The sequence below is a fragment of the Antedon bifida genome, chromosome 1, assembly GCF_963402885.1.
Source record: "Antedon bifida chromosome 1, ecAntBifi1.1, whole genome shotgun sequence".
Lineage (NCBI taxonomy): Eukaryota > Metazoa > Echinodermata > Crinoidea > Comatulida > Antedonidae > Antedon > Antedon bifida.
The window spans coordinates 806,151-829,637 of record NC_136226.1 but is presented as its reverse complement, the minus strand read 5'-3'; the positions used below and the strand labels follow the sequence as shown (position 1 = coordinate 829,637).

Below are 23,487 nucleotides of genomic sequence, written 5' to 3'. Positions count from 1 at the left end.
TCAAGGCAACTATTAGGTATCATGTTTGTTAATCTTGACATTTGATGAGTACTAATAATTATTGATACTAATAAAAATTGCTTTAGGCTATTTTAAAGACAATAAATAATAATATTTGGCTGTTGAGCAAGATAAAGTATGTGCTTTAGATACTAAAATCTGTTTTCAGCTGACAATGAACTACCATACCGTGTACCATACTGTACCCCTTATACTTTCCTAATATTTTGGTTGTCACTTGGTCGCAAAACACAACAACGTAAGTACAGTACAACCCAGGCGAGTTGACCAATCATAAGTGACATTTCAGATGATCCATCGCGTAGTGATTGGTCAAATTACTTGCCGCGCATTTACACGCTTGAGAACCAAGCTGAATTTAGGTATTAGTAATGACTTTCACTCAAGCCTTTCAAACATGTTTCTTGTCCTTGGCCTTAAATTATTATGCAACACATGTATTCCAAGCAATAGAAATAGAGTGGGTTTTTTAAAATCAAACTTTTCTTGTTTTCTACACAAAACTACCATATAGAATAATATACAGAATTAAATTGACAGTCACTGTAATGCCAGAATACACTTCATGTGATGTCGTAGCTGTCATTGTTTATTTAGCAAACAATATAGCGATGATGTGGTCACCATGTGTTCAAATATGTCATGCAACTAATCACTTGCCTAACTCTCTATGTAATTTAAACCTTAAGATAAATTTTACATTCACGCAATAAACTCTACTTTATCTACCATACTCTTTCCACTGCAGGTGCACAACCTTATCTATTTTGTCTAATTTGTGCCTAGTATACATGGATACACTGATATTAGCCCTTTCCTTTCCACAAAGTATGTGACGAATAGGAAAAGAATTTTTAGTGGAACATCCCTGCCTGCCCATTTCTGGTGTGTGTAATCTATTATGTGCATAGCTTACCCGGATAAACCGACATCAGCCTTATCTTCTCCAAGAATGAAAAAGACTATTTGGGGCTTGGTCATCTACTTGAGGGAAACCTTTTTAGGCGTTACTATTTTTTAATAGGGTATTCAAAGATATTTGAGTTGTAACCTCAGTGATCAGTCAGTGATTTATTCAGGTAAGCAGCAGACTAGCAACACCAACTTTGTGTATTTTATTAGTTTCTTCTCACCTTAGCATTCGTCTAAGTCATTGACATTTGGATAGGTTATTGCAGAGTTTCTCTGGTGTGAACCGACCATTGTAAGAGCTTTGTAAACTCTTAAGAACACAATCATTAATTTCTGTAAGAACTGACCTTTTAAGCAAATCTGCAAATCCAATGACTTTAATTAGATATGATAGTTATCACTACATTTATAGGTCTACTAATTACATTATTAATCAATATTGTTGTGATATAGGGCTTGGTTAAGTACCGTACTATCTGTATATAAATAATGAGACAACTATGGATTAGGCAATATTATTTTAATCTCAAGTGCAGTATGTTTTTAATCCCATGTGCAGTATTTTTTAATCCCATGTGCAGTATGGTTTTAATCCCATTGTGCAATATACTTTTAATCCTATGTGTAATATTCTTTGATCCTATTATTGATTTAATCCTCATGTGTATTATATACTATAGTAGTATGTTTTTAATCCTATGTATGTTTGTTTGCAATCAAATCACTTGTATTTCCCAACAAAATTACAGTTTAACAGGATGGATGTACAACAGTGGCATATCCTGTAAATCCATGTGTAATATACTTTTAATCTTCACAAATCACATTATATTATATTTTTAATCCCTTATTGTTTGACTTGAAATAATATGGATTTTAAAGAATGTTTTTGCTTGCATCATTTGATGTAATCAGTCACTTGTTTGTTTATTTTTCTTGTCACTATTATGCTAATAATAAAATATGTTGTGGATTCAGTTTCTTGACAACTCTGTCTGATGTCATTGCAATACTTATGAATGCTATCTATACTATCAAGGTGATTACGACCTTGTGATGTACGTCATATCACACACATTCATACTTCATTTAATCTATACATCTCGCAAATTTATTATTAAATTATTATTTATTTTCAACTGAACTATTTTTTTAGTAATAGCCTCAGACGTTATGCTTTCACTGGTTATGAACTATTATTTCACAACAAAATATTTTATGTATTTTTAACTGAATTTCGTCAAGGCATTTTGTAATATTCACCTGTTGTAATATATGCCTTCACTGGATCTGATCTAGGCTATTGTCCAACATTAAGCTAATAAGATACATTTACTAGAACTAAGCCGTTTCTTTGAATTAACCGATAAAGTTGTTCTTTTGCTGAATCTGATCTAGGGCATTGTACAACAGTAGCTACTAAGCTATGCGTTTACTAGATCAGAGCCAATTCTCTGTACATTAACCTATAAAGTATGTTCACTGGATCTGATAAAACAACTTATTCAGTGGATTTACTTTTCAGTCGAGAAGATGGCATTGACTGGCAATAGTCGAGGCATTTTTTCATCTCGCCATAATAATTTGTTCACATCAAAGTTATGGCTACGAAATCATCTCTCTAATCTAGTAAATTTATCTCGCCCTAAAGTTTGAAGTTATTTTTGTAATATTGACCTGAGAGAATAACTATGAAAATGAAAATTCATTGAGTTAAAATTAAAAAAAATACAACAACAAATAGAGTATAATACTTTTATCTGGGATAATGTGTAGTAGCCTGTTCCTTGTATCAAATACTAGGTTAGAGTATGGCAAAGAGTCATGGTCCAACCAAGTTATGTTTATTTATTTTATCAACACATAAGCATACATAAACATATTATATCATGCATAAAATGTGTATGTATAAATTGTAAGTTGTTAACTTAACCTGTTATGGTTTACTTAAGATTAAATATGTATGTGTAAACACCATTATTATTGAACATTTTTATGTTTTACAGGAACTCGATTGAGGATGTAAGCAGTAACCAATTTTAGGCTAATGCATTGTTGTTGATCCGCTGGGTAGAATTGCATGTGCTTATAGTTAAAGTAAGTATTGACTTAGTTAATAACCATACAGTTTATCATTAAAAGGATATTTTATCAGATAGGCGTAGTTGGATCATGGATAGGTCCGTGGTTGGATAGAAAACATGCAATAATTTGAAAACATTACATTCAGTTTTACATTCATAAGCAAAGTGTTGATGCTGTTCCCTCTTGTACAAGTTGGTTCTATCATCTTACTTCGTTACTCTATGTCCTATCTCTATGATATTGGGTCAAGTTTGTTGCATGCCCTCCACTAAATTTCAAATTCTATACTAACTTCCATATGAATTTGAAAATGTGACAAATGTTGTTGGATAAGGGATAAGCCATAGGTCTAGTGTACACAAAATGTGCACTTTCATTTTATGAACCTAGTACGTCTTTCAGGACAAGTAGGGGTTACCCAGATTAGAGTATCTGAAATGCTACCACTGACGTAATGTAACTATTGAAAAGAAAAATATAGTTGAAAATGTGACATTTTAATCCAATGAGCAATGAGTGATATGATGAGTGGAATGATGATATACCAAATGGAATGAATAAAAGTAATGAAGGAAAATGTGGTGTAATCTAATAATATGTGTTGTTTTCCCACAGGTTTATGAAAATATAGTTACAAAAGATGGCAGCTACTCCAGATCCAGCAGCGGTTGAGGTTTCCACGGAAACGCCGCAGAGCGTAGATTTACCTAGTCCAGAACAAACGCAGGAAACGATCTCTAGTGAAAGTACAGTTAAAATTGAGAAGAAAAGCAGCTTAGGGTCAACTTCAAAAACAGATATAAAACATGATAATGGACGCGAGAAAGGTGATAAACGAGAACGAGGTGATAGTAAAAAGGAACGTTTAGAATTCAGCAAGCGGGAATCAAGATCACTCGATGCTCAAAGTAAAAAATATGAACACAAAAAGCATGAAACTGCAAAAACACGTAGAGGTTCGTTAGTTAAAAGTAAGTCTGAAGAATATAGGCACGATAATGGATTACGCAGGCAGGGATCACGAGAAGGCGATGCACAACCTCGTCGGTCGTCGAACGCTAAGAGACTTGTACGGAGTAAAGCTGTGGATAAAGACATTTATGATATTACATCTCAGGTTAGTCAATTAATTACAAAAAAATATCACCTTTCCACTCACCCCTGAAGGCTTATACATTTTGTGCTATAAAACCAAAAAGTATTCTTAAAATATTGGATAATCACCAAAAGTGATAAGGTATGAATGAAAAGGGGCAGGACTATAAACTGGCATCTGATTGGCTGAAATGTGGAGGCCATATTGTAAAGCTTTATCTACACTATCAAACTTTATGTGACAACAAAATGTGATGTGCCCATATATGGACATGATGATGTCATATCACTACCATATTTGGGCATATTATCACTTTTTTTGTCAAACTAGTTTGATAGTGTAGACGGAGCTTAAGGGAATATTCCATGGATTAGAGAAATTCTGAGCTCTGATATTATTTGAGTTTTCCATCTACTGTACTCATTGGACTTCAGTATTTTCAACGGAATTTAAAACATCAGGAAAAATGTGATAAATGTTGTCATGGTTATCAAATTTAAATTGTCCGTTAGATAAATAAATCTATTTTTTATAACGCATTTATTTATTTACTTTTTTCTCGCCATTATTTGAATTTTAGTAATAATATTATTGATAAAGCATACATGTTAACTTAAAAGTGCTGGAGGCATTGAAGTTTGCCAACATTTTGCATAATGTAGAACGTCATTTTAAAAACACTGCATGTTTAAATTGACGTACCTTATTGTTTAGCATTAATATCAATTTATTAATGTATCATGTGATGGCTCTACATCTCATTTACCTAGAATAATGTCATATTTTTTTATTGACAATTTTCTGTTAGTGTTAATAACATTTTTAGAGTAGAAATGATTTTTAAATCATACATTGCATACTACCATATACCAAAATTAATTTTCATATTGAATAGTACATTATAAACATTTAACATTAATGATACATTATTATTTTTTTTAAAGTTAGGGAATAGAATTTAATTGCGTTTGGCAAAAGAAATACACACATGAGCAATAAACGGGGCCTTGTATATAAATACCCTGTGAGTGAGACAACATTCTGTGTAGAAATTAAGTTTATAATAATAAAAATTAATTAACTGTATTATTAATCAATAATACAAATATTCTTTACTTTATCATTAAACATCAATGAAATATTTGGAAAATAAAAATTGCTATATAATGTTAATAAACACGGTTGACTTATTAAAAATAATTTCAATGATTAAATCAAAACATTAGATTCTAGAAAGCAAACTAAAAGTGTAATTATGTAAACATTATAAAGTTTAATTTTAAAAGCTAATTTTAGATCATTAAAAAATGAGGTTCGTCGTTTGAAATATATCTATCTACAATTGGTCATTACATGTACATCAGAAAAACTAATCATCTTAATTTAAAAATGCAAATATAATTATTATAGTTATATGATTAATAAATTACTCTATTATAACAAATTAATAGTTTCCCTTATCTTCTGTCAGTACATTCACTCATTCAGACATTTAAAACTAAAATATTAAACTAGTGAGGTTGTTAGTGTTCTACCATTACTACAGTACTATTAAAAGTAGTGCAAATTTGTTTCTCAAACATACAGTACATTTTTCATGTTAACAATATATTGTCTTCCAAAACTTGAAAAATGAAGATAAATAAAATCAGATTTTGTATACCATTTTCCAGTTTAAAGTTATTTAGTTCCATAGGAAAAAAAATAATGATTTCACTTATAAAGACAAACTACAAACTGTTAAATTTAACCAAAATTTTGTCCGACAGAAAAATTGAATACTTTTTGCTTCAAATTACAGTTTTTCCAGGTAAATAATTTTTAATTTCAGATCGGAAATTAAATTTATTAATAGTTAGTGACAAAGACATTCCTGCATCAACTATAACAACTGTTGACCTTTATAATTATTTATTATTATTTAATAATATTTTAATGTGTTTGTAAATAAATTATGAGATGCAGAGTTAGTTTAAAGTTTATGAATATAATTAGCACCGCCCCAGGGCCATTTTTTCCCTCCTCACACATCTTACATGGTGCTGTTAAAATGTAGTTTAAAACCTTACCAGTACAATTACGGTCAGTTTTAGTGTATGAATGTGTGCAGTAGCAAAAATATGTATTTAATTGTTAAACAAAAATATATTTAGAGGTTGAGAATACAATCTTTATCTATCTATTGTATGTTGAATAGGGTGAAATTGGTCACGGTTGAGTAAACCCTTAAGTATACTGTATTATAATAACCAGTATATTGTATTTACAAAACAGAATGTACTGTAGTATAAATCAAAATCAAATTCTGCCTCTTTGTATAAAATTCAGAACACAGATAATAAAAACATCTGAATTCATCAAAGAGTAGGTAAAATGTTTATAATAAATTTCCAATATAATATATTAATACAAAACAGAAAGTAAAAAAAAAATTAAATTCTGCCACTTTTTATAAAAATTAAAAACACAGATTATGATGATAATTTGAATATCATCACAGTGTAAAGCCCTGTCAACACTATCAAACTAGTTTGACAAAAAAATGTGATATGCCCAAATATGGTAGTAATATGCTTAAATTTGGTACTGATATGATCATGTCCATATATAGGCAAATCACATTTTTTTTGCCACATAAAGTTTGATAAGTGTAGACAGTACTTAAAGAAAGTGACACAATGTACATTTTGATTTAAATTTAAACTTCTAATTCCTGTTGCTAAAATTACAACACTGATAAATCTATTTATTTTGGGAATACATAAACAGCCTATTTTTGTCTTATTTTGTTGTTTATTTACAGTATTTTAATCAGATAATACACGGTTACGCTAATAATAATGATGATAATGGTTATGATTTGAATCTATTTAGGGTAATGAAGTTCCACCACGTCTTAAGTTGAAGGCAGAGAGCTCTGATTACCCAGCACCTAGGATTGTGAGGCAACACAGTGGCACCAGAAGTGAACCAGCTCTATCAAGAGGTAACATACACTTTTAGTATTGGTTATTAAGATATGCTCTCTTCTCATACCCTTTTTGCTACCAACATTTAGAATCATTTCGAAGTATGCCAAACTCCCCTCCCCCTCTATTTTTAGGTGGGCAAATAAGATTCACTTTTAAAATATTTTTAATATAATTTGTAACATGTTTAAATGGATTCTTGATTTAAAAGAAAGTAGTATTTGGTTAAAATGTTACATATTTCAGATATGTAAAGTAATCCAAAATCTGTAATATAAAGTTGTGTTTTTATAATTTTGAGTATAGTCCAGAGTTTGTACTCATTTTGCAATATAAAGTTGTTTTTTTATCATAGATTCAAGTATGGATGAACAAAGTCATCGTCCGATAGACTCAACTGGTACAGATGTCTTGCAGTTTATTATAAAAGCTCTACAGACACAAAAAGACAGGAAACACCTTCTTGATTTTGAGAGAGATGTTTTAGAATTCATGGAATCTGGGTAAATATTTTTTCCTTTATACATACAGTAGTTTAGGGATGCTAAATAAATTTAATTATATATATTTTGAGATCATGTATTGTACAGAAGTTGTATAGGTAGATATTGCCATAGTGTTTATTATTAATACCTTTCACCCATCTTAATTTCATAATCATACATTAATGTTTAAAAGTCCCCGACTAAGCTAATTTCACCTAACAGTAACACTGATATCCTCTAGATATTCTTATAGTACTGATTAAAAGATTCCCCATCCAAATGTTTACCCCTTTATATCTCCTACCTAGTACTGTGTAAAAGTTCCCCAGGTAACCTTTTAGCAGCTATCTTTGGCTTCTAGTTGCTCAGGGCTGTAGTTTAAAATGCATAAGGCAAAGAAAAAGTATACAAGAAAAAGTATACAAGCTGGTCCAGGTGATGGAGTACAGCTGATGACAGTTTCTGGCTCCGTAGCTAAATCGTTATGTGAATATTTTACAAACTTGAAATGGACTTTACTTTCTTTACCTATCTCTCACTGTATTATTACGTTTATCTTGACAACTTATCAAATCCTGATAAAGCCTTTATAAGCCGTGTAAAATCATTGATAGATTTATCGCTGTCTTTGAGTGTGAGAAGGTTTTTCCGTCAATATTTTCAACAATCTGAGTCTTTGAATTTATAATTATTGCATTGTTTCACTATAATTCTCTTTTAATCCAAACAATTGGACTCAATTTAAAGTTCTATAAACATTTTTTTAAGATATGCGAGATAAAGTGTACGAGTAATATTGATGTATGAATAACATTGGAGTACATTAAGTTAGCTATGGTTTGTTTGTGTTAGTAAAGACACTGCTTTGGCTTTGGCAGTGTCAACACTACCGCTACCACCAACACTAATTTCTATGTTTTATTACGTGGTAAAATTGAAGTTTGCTAAGTATACAAGTACTTGCTTATTTGTTAGCACGGTAGCGCCAACAATTGTTAAGTTATCATTCTGAATTTTAAATAAATAGGTATATACTTACACAGAACATACCTATTGAAATTCAAGAAAATCAGTTCATTAATAATGTCACAAATAAAAAATGTTTTCTTAAATCTATTCCAAAAACCAGATATTTCCATAAATGAAAAGCAAATTATTTTTACTGCTTCTAGAACAATTTTCAGGAAATAATTAACACATTTTGATTTCATTGCTTCTTGAGAATAATTGTTTGGGGCATTTACCCCGTAAATTAATATTCAACAACATACAATATATCAAGTGATATTCAGCAGCACAAAGCTGTTCAGTTCATTTTATCTCAGATTCCATTTAAATTCACAATGTAGATTTGCTAAATTCCAAGAAATAAGATAGAAGTGAAGGAATTAGATAAAACCTTTTTGTTCTGTTGGGAATATGTCTTTACTCGTCACATGTTCACTGTGGTTTCCTGATTCAACTCTGCTTATCATTTTGAAATTTTGCTAGATAGCAATTAGCATAGAACAAATCCATTTGTTGATGTATTTAGGTACATGTGGCCAAGGATTACCAATAGTAAATTAATCACTGTTCTATGAGATAGGTGGTAATACAGGGGCTATTTTGTGAACCAGTTCACCGGGGTAACCCACTACTCCTCCCGAATGATGAACTGGGTTCTTTAAAGTGCACACCGGTCCTTATCTGAGAAGACTCCACCACCAGAATTAGGAGCGAGTCGGCCTCGAACCCATGCCAATTTTGTTGGCTCTTTAGTGTATGGTAACAGAGCCCATGCTTGGCTATTTGACTCGATCGTTTATATTGATATTTGTATTAGAATCTCACCTAAAACTGAGTACAGCAATAATGGCACATCATCAGGACATAATAAGTGGTTTCCCCTGAATAGGGGTTTCCCCTGAATAGGGGTTTCCCCTGAATAGGAGTTGACAGTATTGTTAAATCTAATAATACATTTCCTTCTTTGTTTCATGGAAAAGTGTCCTCATATAATAGCTTAGTGTTTCAAAGGAGATGTTCTTTTGTAATTATAAAACTGATCTCATTGTAATTGTAATAATAATAATGTTCAATGTAATATAGCATAAAATGCAGGGTGCCTCTAAGCGCTGAACAATCAACAGAAGAGAAAAAAAATAAATAAAATGCTGTGTTCATTGGGGCTTATAACTTAGTGCGTATGGTGCTATAAAGAATACACATAAACATACATACACTAAACTAATTTTGTTTCATAGGTAATAATCTAATCGGTGCTAATAATATATCCAGTTGATATTCCAATTTATTTTTTTTAATTTATATTTAGAAATAGTTTATATTTAGTTTAACATTTAGACAAATCTAAAATAACAATTAGATAGTTATAAATAAATGATCAACAATAATTCAAAATATTAATAGATGTTATATTATGGATGGATTTGATTAGTATAATAACTATTATTTTGTTTTCATCAATTCAGTATAACCCTTGACATTAAAGTGTTATTTTAAAATAATATTTCCATTAAAGTAACCTTTATAGTAACCTTTAACATTTGAAATAAATTAGCCTAATTTTAAATCTTGTAATACACTTTCGGCGTACATTTGGGATACCATTTCCACACCAGCCGATTTCTATAGCAAACACACAGCTGTGCCTTCAAGTAACTGCCGTACTAAACATACATAATTTTTTTTAATGTAATATTTTGAGTCAGTAAGCTACTTAAATACATAATGATCTTAGGCATAAGTTGTACCCATTATTACCAGTCAGAAAGCTACAGAACTTCATACATTCTTATGCACATGTTGTACCCATTAATATATATTAATATTGCAAACTTTTATAACCTTTCTTTGTCAAGTTCAGCAATGTGTTTTAGCCAGCTGTTCATTAAAATAGAAAGCTGAGTACGCTTTCTTATATAATGTTGTGGTAACTCTACACGGTAATGAAAAACCTATTTTAATCTAATCGAGTACAGAGTACGCAAGTTGTTTTGAAAGTGAATTAGATCGTTACTTTCCTTACATACTTAAGTTATTAACCTTCAATCTAAATGTCATGTCAGTGGAGTTGTAGCTTAAGATGCTCGGCTACAGATTCCACAATCCTCGGTTCAAATCCAGTCAGATGTCTATGAAAAATAATTCCACTTGCAAAGACTTGTGTAAGACTTTTTATGTTTATATAGAACATCCTTTGCAATTTTCCAGGATATATTTTTTTAAACATAGAATGACCTTTCAAATATGTTTCTTTTATTTTTACAGAGATGAAGAGAAGAATTTTCCCCCAATGAATTCATACCAACGTATGCTACTTCATCGAGTGGCAGTTTTATTTGGCTTAGAACACAACGTAGACGACACAAAGAGTTATGTAATACTTAACAAAACACAACATATGAGAGTGTTAGTTTCATATTTTATATATTTTAATTATGGTACAAGATGTTTGTTTTATGGTATCAGACGGTTACACTACAAAAGCCTTTAAAAAGAATGTTGTGCCATTAAATTTTGTTCACCCTTAACTTGGTTGACCCTTCGTTTCCATTTTGTGATTTGCATTACTATATAATGTCATTAAAATATAATATGTTATTACGCAGAAGGTAATTTTCATATAATGCTATTGTTTAGTTACAAAGGGCACACGTCCACGTCAAGTGTATTAATCAATGTCTTGCTACTTAAAAGGTATTTATTTCACTACTACAGTGGAATGTTAACATAATGAGCAGTCATTATGTACAGTTCTTCATCATTAATAATAGTCTGTAAAATTACCCTTTATGTACAAATCTCAGACCTCTCCAACCAACTAATGACTGCGGAAAAAAAATGCTCTCCATTCAATTAATAAACTTGAATTAAACTTGTTGTAAAGACCATTTCAATTAAAGAACACAATATGATTACACGAAAATGACACATGTTAATAAAAACGTAATAGCCTCGTAATCAGAGAGATTAATATGATTATTTGTTGGGGCGGTACTGTATGTTAGAAGGGAGGTGGGTGATGGGGATGGATATAGTGTGCAGAGCAACTCACTCTGTACTTTTTTTTTATTCAGTTAAGCATGTGATTAAGCACATTCTTAAGTTCCAACAAATTTATCAATGAAAATGCAGTAACTGTTATCATTGGCTTCCTAATCAATTTATCAAGATTAAACTTTAACGGATTAACTTGATTCACATTAAGATAATCTTATGGTATCTATTGTACATGCGTCTAAAGCTCCTTCAATCCAGCTAGCTTATGCCTCATCTATCTTTTGTTTCATAAAGAAGTTTGGCTTTTTATATTATTCTACACTTTTCAAACAGAAATTTAAGGAAGAAAAAGATTTAAATTTAATAAGTGATCATATAATTCTAATATCGATTGAGAAAGTTTGTGTAGGAGGCCCGGATATGTTGTAAATAATGATTTATATAAAATGACTTGTGAAACAAGTATAGCAATATATTCTACTCACATCGTCAGAAATTAATCAATGTTTCACATGCTTCTCAAATCAATGCTTCACATGCTGCTCAAATCAATACACATATCTTCATTTTGGCTTGTACCTTTCTGGTATATAATAAACATTAGAATGTTTAGTCACATGTCATCTAATCAAACCATATATTTAAATGTTAAACCCCATATGATGAATAAACATGATGACAATAATCTTTATTTATTCATTCAGTCTTTTATTTCGGAATCTCCGGTCCATAGTAAAATTATGTATAAATTAATTTAAAGAAAAAAACTGTACTAATTGCTACTACTCATCTCAGGATGGCATTCCACCTGGAGAGTATCTTTAACTTATATAAGACGTCTATAATCGTTGAGACTAAAACATTTTCAATCTTTGTTTCCCCAGACCTGATCAGAAATTTCAGGATTACATCAAAGACGATCCCGTTCCAACAACGATCCTCAAAAGGGCTGAACATAGTGCAGATTACTCAAGTATGGGTCGACCCTTTGACAAGGACATGAACAAACAAAACAAATCATTTGAAGAAAGGAAAGAAAACTATGAAGAATTACGTAACAGACTATTTAGTGATAAGGTGAGATTCTAACACAGTTTTAAGAAAACACATACCAAGAAAGAGTTGCTGAAACTTAAGGTTGTACTTAGTACACCATTCTTGGAACTAAACCTAGATATAATTACACACTGCAGACTAATGCACCCTCATGAGTCCTCGTTTTGGAGTTGTTGTTGGCAATTAGTAATCATCAGTGACAATGGATGTAGTTTTCTAAATAACTTAGCTCGATTGAAGTTTTCATATTATTCTTAAATATTGTCGTGATATACTTTTATCATCAGTAAATTATTTACAAACAAAAATATATCAATTTTAAAAAAAATATCATTTTAACTAAAATTCTCTTTTATCATTAAAGGAAAAGAAGTGGTCTTTTTGTACATTTCGTTTGTTATTGCTATTTTTATTGGAAATAATATAAACATTCAATAACAATATTTTTTACAATATATTTTCTTTGCTAGAGCAAGATATTAATTTTCCTAATGTTTAATAGGTTGTTGTGGCAACCATATAGTACATTAACCCTCCTAAGTTTACGAACTTAATGTTAATTGATGTTCCAATAGTGTACATAATGTTGCTCATTATTGCATCCTCGTTGTTATGGCAACCAATAGTACAACTTCAAAGTTGATTGAAGATAAAAGGATAGATTTAATTATTACATCAAAGCCTTTAGTAGAGATAAATTACAAAAGAAACATTTTTCAAGTATCACAGAGAGTAGTTTCTAAATCATTGTATGGGATAAACCAATGTAATGTGTTTGTGCAGATAAAACAGTGAGCAGTTTCTAAATCATTTTAGGTTTGAGGTTTTAGTTTGTAATTCAATTACAATGAAACAATGAATTGCACAAAATCAGGCCTTGATTACAAGGAATGCCAGGGAAATGTAACTTTAACATAAACCATCAGAGATTTGTATATTTACTAGTAAAATTCACACTCTCTCAAAACTAAGCATCAGCTAATTATTTAATTTTTCTAATGAAAATAGAGTTATTTATAAACAGCAATACATACATAGATTAATAATATTAACATAATAATTATACTAGCATATCCAATGAAAACAATGTAATGATATTATTATTATTTTTCACAACATTGTTGCTATAATAATTTCATTATAAACTCTAAAGGAACATTATTTTTAATGATATTATTTTCATTATTGCCTCAACACGATGTCAAATGCATGTTCTTCGTAATTCTTGCTAATATTGATTATTCTTTAATGTGAAATATAACAAGGGAGTGTAAACCCCTGTGATTTGCTAACGGAACAGTGAAGCTATCATTCACGTCTACCCAACACTACAATTACCATAATGCCCTGTAGATGAATTAACGAGCAAAATCAGATAAAGAATCTCATGGCTCTGCTCTGTTGAATGTAAATTGGATGTTTACATAATGTTTTGTATTTAACAAGAAGAACATATTAGTATCACTGGTCCTCGCGTAGTTGATAGTATCATTATCCTCGTGGGGTTGTGACAAACCGAAGGACACATAATTTTCATACAAGATTTAAATAGACAAAATATCCTTGAAATGTTTCTTTGGGTATATATCACGGAAACAAACAGCTGACAGTTTCATCTGAAACATATTATGTATTTTATTGTAGGTATAAAATGTTTATTAAAGTAAGGTTTATTCCCAAACCAAATTGTACATTTTTCTAAAGATAAAAGATTAAAAACTTAAATTGTTTGTATTTGTGAATACTATAATATAATATAAATCAAATCCCCTGCAAAAATTATATATTGAAATGATTATATTATTTGAGATAGTTGAGATTGACATTCAATATTATAACCCATGTGAAGACAGGTGAGGTTGTTATTTGTTGCAACAAATCTTGGTTGCCAATTATTTTCTCATAAATATTGGATATTCAAATCCAGTTTCTACCTCCTCTGCGTAAAGAAGCCATTGTCTTTTAATTGAAATGTCTGAGAATAAAAAGAATGGCACCTGTCTATTTAGCAGTTCTTTACAATTACTTGATTTGCTATTATGTATTAAAAAAACAGGGGATGGAAACACATTTAAAATGTGAAAGAAGAGTGGAGCATGAGTTATTATAGAGTTTTATTTAATTTATTTATTTCAACAATATTTAATAAGGGTGGTCCATCCGGGCTGATCATTAGGGACCCTCACTACAATACAAGACAATAACATAAACAGAAGACAGCAATATAAATTAAATTAAAATAAATAGAATTTATAAATATTAACAAAATGAACTAAGGTAAAAATTATTAAAATCAAAAGGGAAATCAATTAAACAATGAAAAGAATAAATTGGCCAAACAGTACAGTAGTATGTTGCTTTAGTTGTATAAATACTTGAAAACAGCCCCATATGTAAAACATCAGATCATGGTATCCTGTATAAATATGTTATAATAAATAAATAAATGATATCAACACAATTAATAGATGAAAATATATTTATTATTAAAATAACATTTTATTTTTTTAATGTTTAGGAAGCGCAAGAAATAACAGCCATTCAAAGGTATGTCTCTAAACTGTGTTTAACATAAGATATTTTTATAAATTAATTTTAATCAATTTTTTTCTATTTATGTAATTTATATGTGCTTGTGGGGACGTCCCATTGAAAGTGATTACGTTCACCGTTAGTGACCTCCAGGTCAATCACATGTGACAAATCTGGCTGTCTGTACTGTTCATACTGTATGAGATTGAAGTTAATTTAATTACTGTAATTATTCATATTTGTGATTTCGAGATTTGTCATAAATATACAACCATGCTACAGTGGTATTTTGTTAGATATTAGCAAATGATTATGCCAAAATATTGTTATTATATTTAGACCAAATAGACTACTAGTTGGTAGAAGACAGGACTCTGGTACATCAGACGAGTCGATGCGGAGTTGGATAGAAGACCGGCCGTGGAGTAGCGTGGAGTCAAGTGGTTCCGAAAGGCAACACCCGGCACATATAATCAAGGCCAGTAGTTTTGCTGGCGTCACAAACAGAAATAGTTTTAATAGGAAAGACAGCAGCAGCAGTTGGACGAGCAGTAGCAGTAGTAGCAACCGAGGAAGTCTTTCAAAGTTAGCACGTGTTGGTAAGTCTGCACTTAAGTCGTCCCATTCCACACCTTTGCAAGTTTCTTATATAAAACATGTGACTAAGTTTAGACACACATCTATCTGCAACTAAAAGACAGGTCTCCCTCTAATTAAAACCATAAGGACCAATTGTCATAAAGGCCAGACCTCAAATAGATGAGGTGAATTCAATAATACTGAAGACAAAAGTATACTAAAGTAATTTGCATTTCAAAGAGCATCTCCTAAATAAGGGTGTCCTCTGAATAGGAGTTTCCTCTAAATAGAGGTGCCCTCTGAATAAGGGTGTCCTCTAAATAGGAGTTTCCTCTAAATAGAGGTGCCCTCTGAATAAGGGTGTCCTCTAAATAGGAGTTTCCTCTAAATAGAGGTGCCCTCTGAATAAGGGTGTCCTCTAAATAGGAGTTTCCTCTAAATAGAGGTGCCCTCTGAATAAGGGTGTCCTCTGAATAGAGGTGCCCTCTGATTAGGGATGTCTTCTGAATAAGGGTTTCTTCTGAATAGGGTGCCCTAAGGTAATAGTTCTACTGTATTTAATATGAGGGAGACCTGTATGCATATTTAGCCTCCTGGATACACCTGTGAAATCCTTGTATACTATAATATAAGGTCATCCCTAATTTGGGACAATCCTTTAGCATGTATCTTTTTTCCCAGTTTGACAATATTTTTTAATCTTATGTAAATTTAATCTCTGAATCAAGAGCTGTTGAATTTCATTTTCTCTTCTTATATCAAACTTTCTGTTGTAGAACTAATGCTAAGGATGGTTTGTGGAAAGGGTCCTATGCTTCAATATTTAAATACAGTAACTCTACTAAACTACAAACTCCCTGAAAAACTCAAACAAAACCAGAATTTCTTACGATTCCTAGGGTATTATTAAGAATACAGGGATGAGATTTCTCAGTGAACCAGACGAATTGGTCGATTTTTTTCCCCCCATTAAACTTTGGAAAGACTGATGAAACAGATCTAAAGAAACAGCTACATTTTCAGTTACTATGACTACAACCTTTGACCTTTTCTGTCATTATATCTTCATAATTTTGATTCTATTGTCATCCTTCATTGTTCTTTTCTTATAAGAGTTTGCAAATTATGAATGTAGGAAAGATGCACCCTTTTTGCTGTGTGCTTTTCACCATTTCTTTTTTTTTTTTTCAATTTTGGTTTCAGTTATTTTGGAACAACCTTGTTGCTCAGGTGAATTATATTTTCCCTGTTAAATAAGAATGTTGAATGATATGCATGTACCTTCTACCCGGCACCCTAACCTGGCCAGTGCATGTTTTAGATTTAGTTGTCTTGTTGTATTGTATGCATTATTGCTTGTACAACTAACCAGTTTATGTTAAAATCTGTGTTAATGTTATGCATGATACATTATGATTTAACCAGTTCAACCATTTTAACCAATTAAACTGGTTTAACCTGTCAAACCATTTTAACCAGTTAAACTATTTTAACCTGTTAAACCTGTTAAACCAGTTTAACCAGTTAAACCAGTTAAACCTGTTAAACCAGTTTAACCTGTTAAACCAGTTTAACCTGTTAAACCAGTTTAACCAGTTAAACCTGTTCTTGTTAACCCGTGTTTGCTTTGACGTTGTATGCATACAGTGCTACCACTTAACAATGTTTTTTTTTATGATAATATTTTTTAATTATCATCTGTTCATAAAAGTAAAACAGTGGATGATGTGTGATCATACAATCAATCAACCAATTTATTAAAGGTTGATTTATTTGTTTTTAACACTTCAAATTGTAAATACTATAAAGTTTCTGTCCATTATTTATCGATGACATAAATATCATGTGAGTTTAGCTTGGGCATTGATGTGTAATGGCATAATAAAGAAAGTGCGTGGGTGTAAAACGACTGAAGGTAATATCAATCAGAAAGTTTGATAGGAGATTGATACATGTTAAAGGTTGATGTACCCATGTAGCAGGCCATCCAATATAATATCAGCTTAAATTTGTTATATAATCAATTAAGTATTGTTTAGTGGCAGGGGTGAATCTATCTTGTAAATGTCAGATGCCCAAGGAGATATTGCAATGACAAATGCCTAATGAGAATGATATTTGAATCCTTACTACTTGAGGGTTTTATTTACTACAAACTTTGTATACAATCTCTATTAAAAACCACCCTGGACCAGTGACGTAGCCACCAGAAATAAATATCAATTTATGTCCAGGCCACAGAGTTGTCAGAGGCCTCTGCGAAAAAGTGGTTAGGTTGAAACCTCACCAACCATACTGGTGGCTACGACCATATGCACAAGCCAGTTAAACGTTGCATAGTGAAAAATGAATGAAAAGTTTTAATAAAAAGTTTTATAACAATATTTTATAAACAACAGTAAATAATTTGCTAGTTCAGGTTAATAAAATAATATAAACGTGGCAGAGAATTATTGACCACCAAAATTTGGTTGTCTAAAAAAAATGTGTCCCAGCTGAAGTATGCGGTTTAATAAATAGCAGACCATGTTTCAGGTTTAGTGCAATTACAGATCTGAAATGATTAATTCAATTTTGATTTGCGTTTTCTACTTTGCCTTTTTTCTTTTAAATTCAAATTATTGAAAAGAAAAACAAATTGTAGATAAATAATGCAGGGTGTTTGGCAAATAAATGTTTATTACACAACACAGTAAGTAATGGGCTAACCTAAACCTGCTTTCTTCATTCTCATTTAAGTAGTAACAGTTAATGCAACATGCAGTTGTTTGTCCCATTCTTGCTCTCCTAATCCAGGCCTCCTTGCAGATCAACACCAGTTTACTGAACAAGTTTCACACATTGTTCATCATCGTAATATTGAATTATGAGCAATAGATAACTAATGAAATAAATCTGCTATTATCCTCACAGTCTTAGTAATAGGTAATTACCCGAAGTGAGCGAATGACATTTGTGTTTGATAAATTATTAGGTATACATGAGAACCCATACTACAGAGGTGTTTACATCCCACTGGGTGAATTAACAAATACAACTAGACATGAAACTCGTCACTTTGACGAGTTAGTTATCCGCACCACGACAAACGCCACGTGCACGTCATACGTTGGAATATTGCACACAGATAAAGATTATGGCATTATGACAAGAACTGAAGAATATGATATGCTGTTAGTGCTGAATTCTGTCAATTTTGTGTCATATAGTATATACATGCAAACAGTATAAGCTGTATACATATTACATACAGTGTAGAATAGGTGAAATTACAGGACCCGCCATTTATTCCAATTTTTAACATGGCGACGGTATCAAAATGAAACACTTAGATAGCAATTTCAGAAGGAAATTATCTCAGGAACAACATATTAACGTGTAGAAGAAATTTGAATACGTAAAATATAGATGCGCACCCTTTTAAATGTAATGAACTATTACGCAAAATATGAAAATACGACTTTTTTTATTCAACTGGCCATATGATGACGTCACAACATCCGATTGGCAAAATGTTTACATGAATTCGTATCTACAATCCAATAGCTTCCAGAAAACGTTTTAATCGTGATTATCACATTTTATTCTTACGAGCTATTACAGATTAAAATTTACTGTAAAGATGAAATTAATGACCCACGTAATTAAAATTTTTAGGCATGATGACGTCATAAAAATTAAAATATTTTTATCTCATGCTAAAGAAAGTTGATTGACCTACACAATATATAAATGTAGGAGAAAAAGGAATACAGATAAGCGTGATGCGCTCCATTGAATGTGATGAGCAATAACGAAAGAGACAAAAATCCTATATTTTACATTCGTGTGGCCATACGATGACGTCACAATGTTTTTTTAGCCTTATTGATGCATGATCCAATATCTACAACTCATCAACTTCTAGATTTTGTAATAAAAATAAACGGTTAACGGTTTACTTTAGAAACTATGACTGTTTAAAAAAAGACATAATTTTGATGATTTTTTAAGCTTTTTCATAAAAAACGCGCACGAATTGTCTAATTCAACGTGTTCGTATGGCGTTATTTAAACTGGAAAAGGTCTAAATTGTTTTCAAAATTACTAGGAAAGGCTTGAAAAATATAATTCAAGAGAAAAAAATATGTATTTAACGCTACGTGCGCACCGCGCGCGTAAAAAATTGCGCGCCCGTGGGAATTTTTGACATGCTCAAAATGACAAGAAACGCGTAAAAAGTTGATTAGAAATTAATTTTGCGCATTTTGAAATTTTAAATGCGCATGCGCGCGTAACTTCTTGTGAAACATGCCATTTTTAATCCGTAGAAAGTTTGCCCCTGATATGACTTAAATTTTGTCAAAGTGTCAATACTAAATGACTTTTGGTTTTTAATCTATGATCAATCATTGAAATTCATAAAATTGCGCGTAAGTCACGTTGCGCAACTATGACGTCATTCAAAAATAGGAGGTGCACAACTTCACGTAAATGCCCATATGTTGTCAAAGTTATGAAATGTTATGTTTACACATTTTAGAGAAACACGACTCACAAAAAGGAAGGAAGGAAAGAAGAATAATACAGAAAAAAAATATTGATCTCATACAATAACAAGGAGTTATCCGCTTGGTATACCAAGCGGATAACTAATAAGATTTAAATAATGTAATTAATTCCATCAACGCATTATATAAGTTTATTCCACTATCAGATTCATGACATTATCTACTAAAGGAAAATATTATGAAAAACTGGATCTATTCAGGTTATTGACCAAGTGATTAAATATATTGACTAATTGTTAACAAACGTACCGAGTTGGTTGTTGCAATTATTCTTAAGTCTTGAGGACGTGCCTTGGTAGCCCACTCACTCGTCGCGCACGTGAGTAGGTGTAACACCCGAGGGCACAAGTCATCTTCTAGCCCACTCAAACACATCTGAGTAGGTGCCATATACAATAGATATCCATTAACAAATGCATATCTTCTTTTTTTGTATGCTGCTATAAAATGCATGAGCATATTAACCGTAAAATGTTCCTACACAAAGCAATACTTTGACCTCATTGTAGCATCACCATCTTCCTCCTGGCTTGTCATAAATTGCAATTTGCTGTTTAATGTACTAATCTCATCTGAATTGTTTTCCAATATCATCCAGATTTTTAAAAGAAAACAGTATTTATTAAAATTAAAGTTACTTTTTACCTTTTATTTATTAAAATATTTATTATTTCATTGCCCGATGTTAGCATTTGAAACAAATTTTTTATAATAACTACAAACAGTATTTTGTAAAAACTTCAAAAAATAAAGTTACCCTGTAGCTTTTTTATTTATTGAAATATTTATTATTTCATTGCCTGATGTTTAGAAATTAAAACAAGTTTTTATAATAACTACAAACAGTATTTATTATTATTGTAAAGACTTCCAAAATTAAAGTTACCTGTACCATTTTTATTTATTGAAATATTTATATTATTTCATTGCCCAACGTTTAGTATCTAAAGTTATTATTAATGTAATAACTACAAAAAAATGGCAATATTTAAAAATTATTTTTCTGCTATGAACACAATAAATCACAATATACTTTAGTAGTATAGACTCTTTGTACAGTACATACTGTCAAATGTTGTTCATGTTATATGGTGATGTGCATTTAGTACAATGATGATGGTGCTTTATTTGTTTACAGGTTTGACCGCAAATCCTCTTGTAGTGAATGTACATTGGTTGTCTTGTTTTGTGATGTTCAATTTTTTTGTTTTGTGATTTGTTGCCTATCGCTCCCCTGAACATATACTATACTCTTTCTTAAAATATTCAATTTATTATTATCAACAAACCACCCCAGGTTCCAGGGCCCACTTGTTCCCCTGAATATATACCATACCCCTCTTAAATGTTCCAGGGTCCACACACATACTCTACTTAAATAAATAAAAAAAATTCAATTCAAAATTCAAAAATATTCATGTGCACATTAGTGATTAATGTTCATTATCTATGTTTGTTTATATGTCTGATATCATTGTATTATCAGTTTATAGTATTATTTCTATTGTGTAAAATAACATTAATGTTACTCTATTTACTTTATTCATGATTTATGTTATTTTCATGACATTACAGTAATCAACTAGTGCATTGTGCAGTAACTCACTCCGTCATCCTTAAAATAACATTTGACTTTTATCAAAAATTGTTTTTCATCTATAAAACTAGAACTTTAGTTATTAATTTATGCGTTACAGATAGTTTTTTTTATTATTAAAATACAGATAGAAAGGTGTTAAGTGTGTTTAGGTTCATCATGTTGTTTAATATTTACGATGATGATTCTTAGAACAGCATTACTCTCACCCACTCATCTACTTTATAGCCCAAGGTGAACGACAAACTTTACTTTAATTTTATTTAATGTGAATTTAAATTCACAAGTAAAACAAAATGAGGAATTTGGGAAAGATGAGACACCATAAATGTCAACATTGTTGTGCCAGAAACAATATAACTGTATAGAACTGTGTACCCAGAAGTGGGATGATTATTTCACCATAAATACATTTACTAAAATAATATAAGATAAGATAAAACAAAAGTATCATTTGGTCAAGGAATGACAAAACTGTGTAATCATGTATATGATGTAATCACACACAGGATCCCTTCTACAACTCAAACTGTAATCATGTATATGATGTAATCACACACAGGATCCCTTCTACAACTCAAACTGTAATCATGTATATGATGTAATCACACACAGGATCCCTTCTACAACTCAAACTGTAATCATGTATATGATGTAATCACACATAGGATCCCTTCTAAAACTCAAACTGTAATCAAGTATATGATCACACACAGGATCATGTATAAGCTTACTGGTAATTGGCCCTTGTAACATGCCCTTAGGTAAGACATTCCTCATCCTAATTAAACCTAGCTCTTGCTATATGTACCTCATTCATTAGTGCCGTTCAAGAGCTAGGTTTGTGACACTAATACTCGCAAATTGATCTTTATTATTTCTTTTTTTTGTTATTAATTTCACTGTCACCTTCTGTTAAAAACATAAATTTTTAGAATATTAATTAATGTAGCCAGAATGAAGGAGATTATTGAACAATTTTTCTGTTCCTCCTTTTCATTTATTTTCCCTTTTCATCTGATATTTTCTTCTCAATCCATCCCTTCATTTTCATCATTCACAAGTGTGTTAAGAACTGTCTACACTATCTAAATGTGATGTGCCCATATATAGACATGATGATGTCATATCACTACCATATTTAAGCATATCACTGCCATATTTAGGCACATCACACTTTTGTTGTCAAACTTTTTGATAGTGTAGACAGAGCTTTATATTTAGTATGTTTGTTTGAATACATTACCAATTGAATGTTCTTAGTTTCGCTAACATCTAATTTGCTTATCTGTAGGCCTACTAACAATAACAACATCTACATGTCTGTTTCCACAAACACTTTGTGATATCAGTATTAGTCCTATTAACAAAATAGCTAACATTTGTACTTTATTTCAAATACGAGATATTTTGTCTGATTTTAATTACTATGATTTGTTCAGGTTTCTGATGATAAAACATTTTAATAACATAATGTCATGTTTACGTCATGAATCTGATGTTTTGTTTTCATCATAAACGTTGTAGTTCATCTACGTTGTAATAAGTTTTTTTGAAAGGTGCTTTGATATTGTCAATCTTTGTTGTTAATGGTTACCAT

The 23,487-nt window shown here is 31.0% G+C and overlaps 1 protein-coding gene across 5 annotated transcripts in view; it reads left to right on the top strand.

The window, feature by feature from the left end:
- The window catches only part of LOC144836731 (uncharacterized), a 56,142-nt gene that overhangs the window by 24,636 nt on the left and 8,019 nt on the right, over positions 1-23,487 (top strand). For 4 of the 5 annotated variants that reach the window (XM_078691605.1, XM_078691619.1, XM_078691604.1 and 1 more), the window contains exons 2-10: positions 2,940-3,030; positions 3,634-4,135; positions 6,989-7,100; positions 7,439-7,586; positions 10,842-10,982; positions 12,458-12,650; positions 15,148-15,176; positions 15,501-15,760; positions 16,944-16,970. In XM_078691605.1, coding sequence (XP_078547731.1) covers positions 3,659-4,135; positions 6,989-7,100; positions 7,439-7,586; positions 10,842-10,982; positions 12,458-12,650; positions 15,148-15,176; positions 15,501-15,760; positions 16,944-16,970 — 1,387 coding nt within the window. In that variant the 5' untranslated portion in view covers positions 2,940-3,030; positions 3,634-3,658. The remainder of the gene's footprint in view (positions 1-2,939; positions 3,031-3,633; positions 4,136-6,988; positions 7,101-7,438; positions 7,587-10,841; positions 10,983-12,457; positions 12,651-15,147; positions 15,177-15,500; positions 15,761-16,943; positions 16,971-23,487) is intronic. The other variant, XM_078691611.1, reaches the window with a different exon arrangement.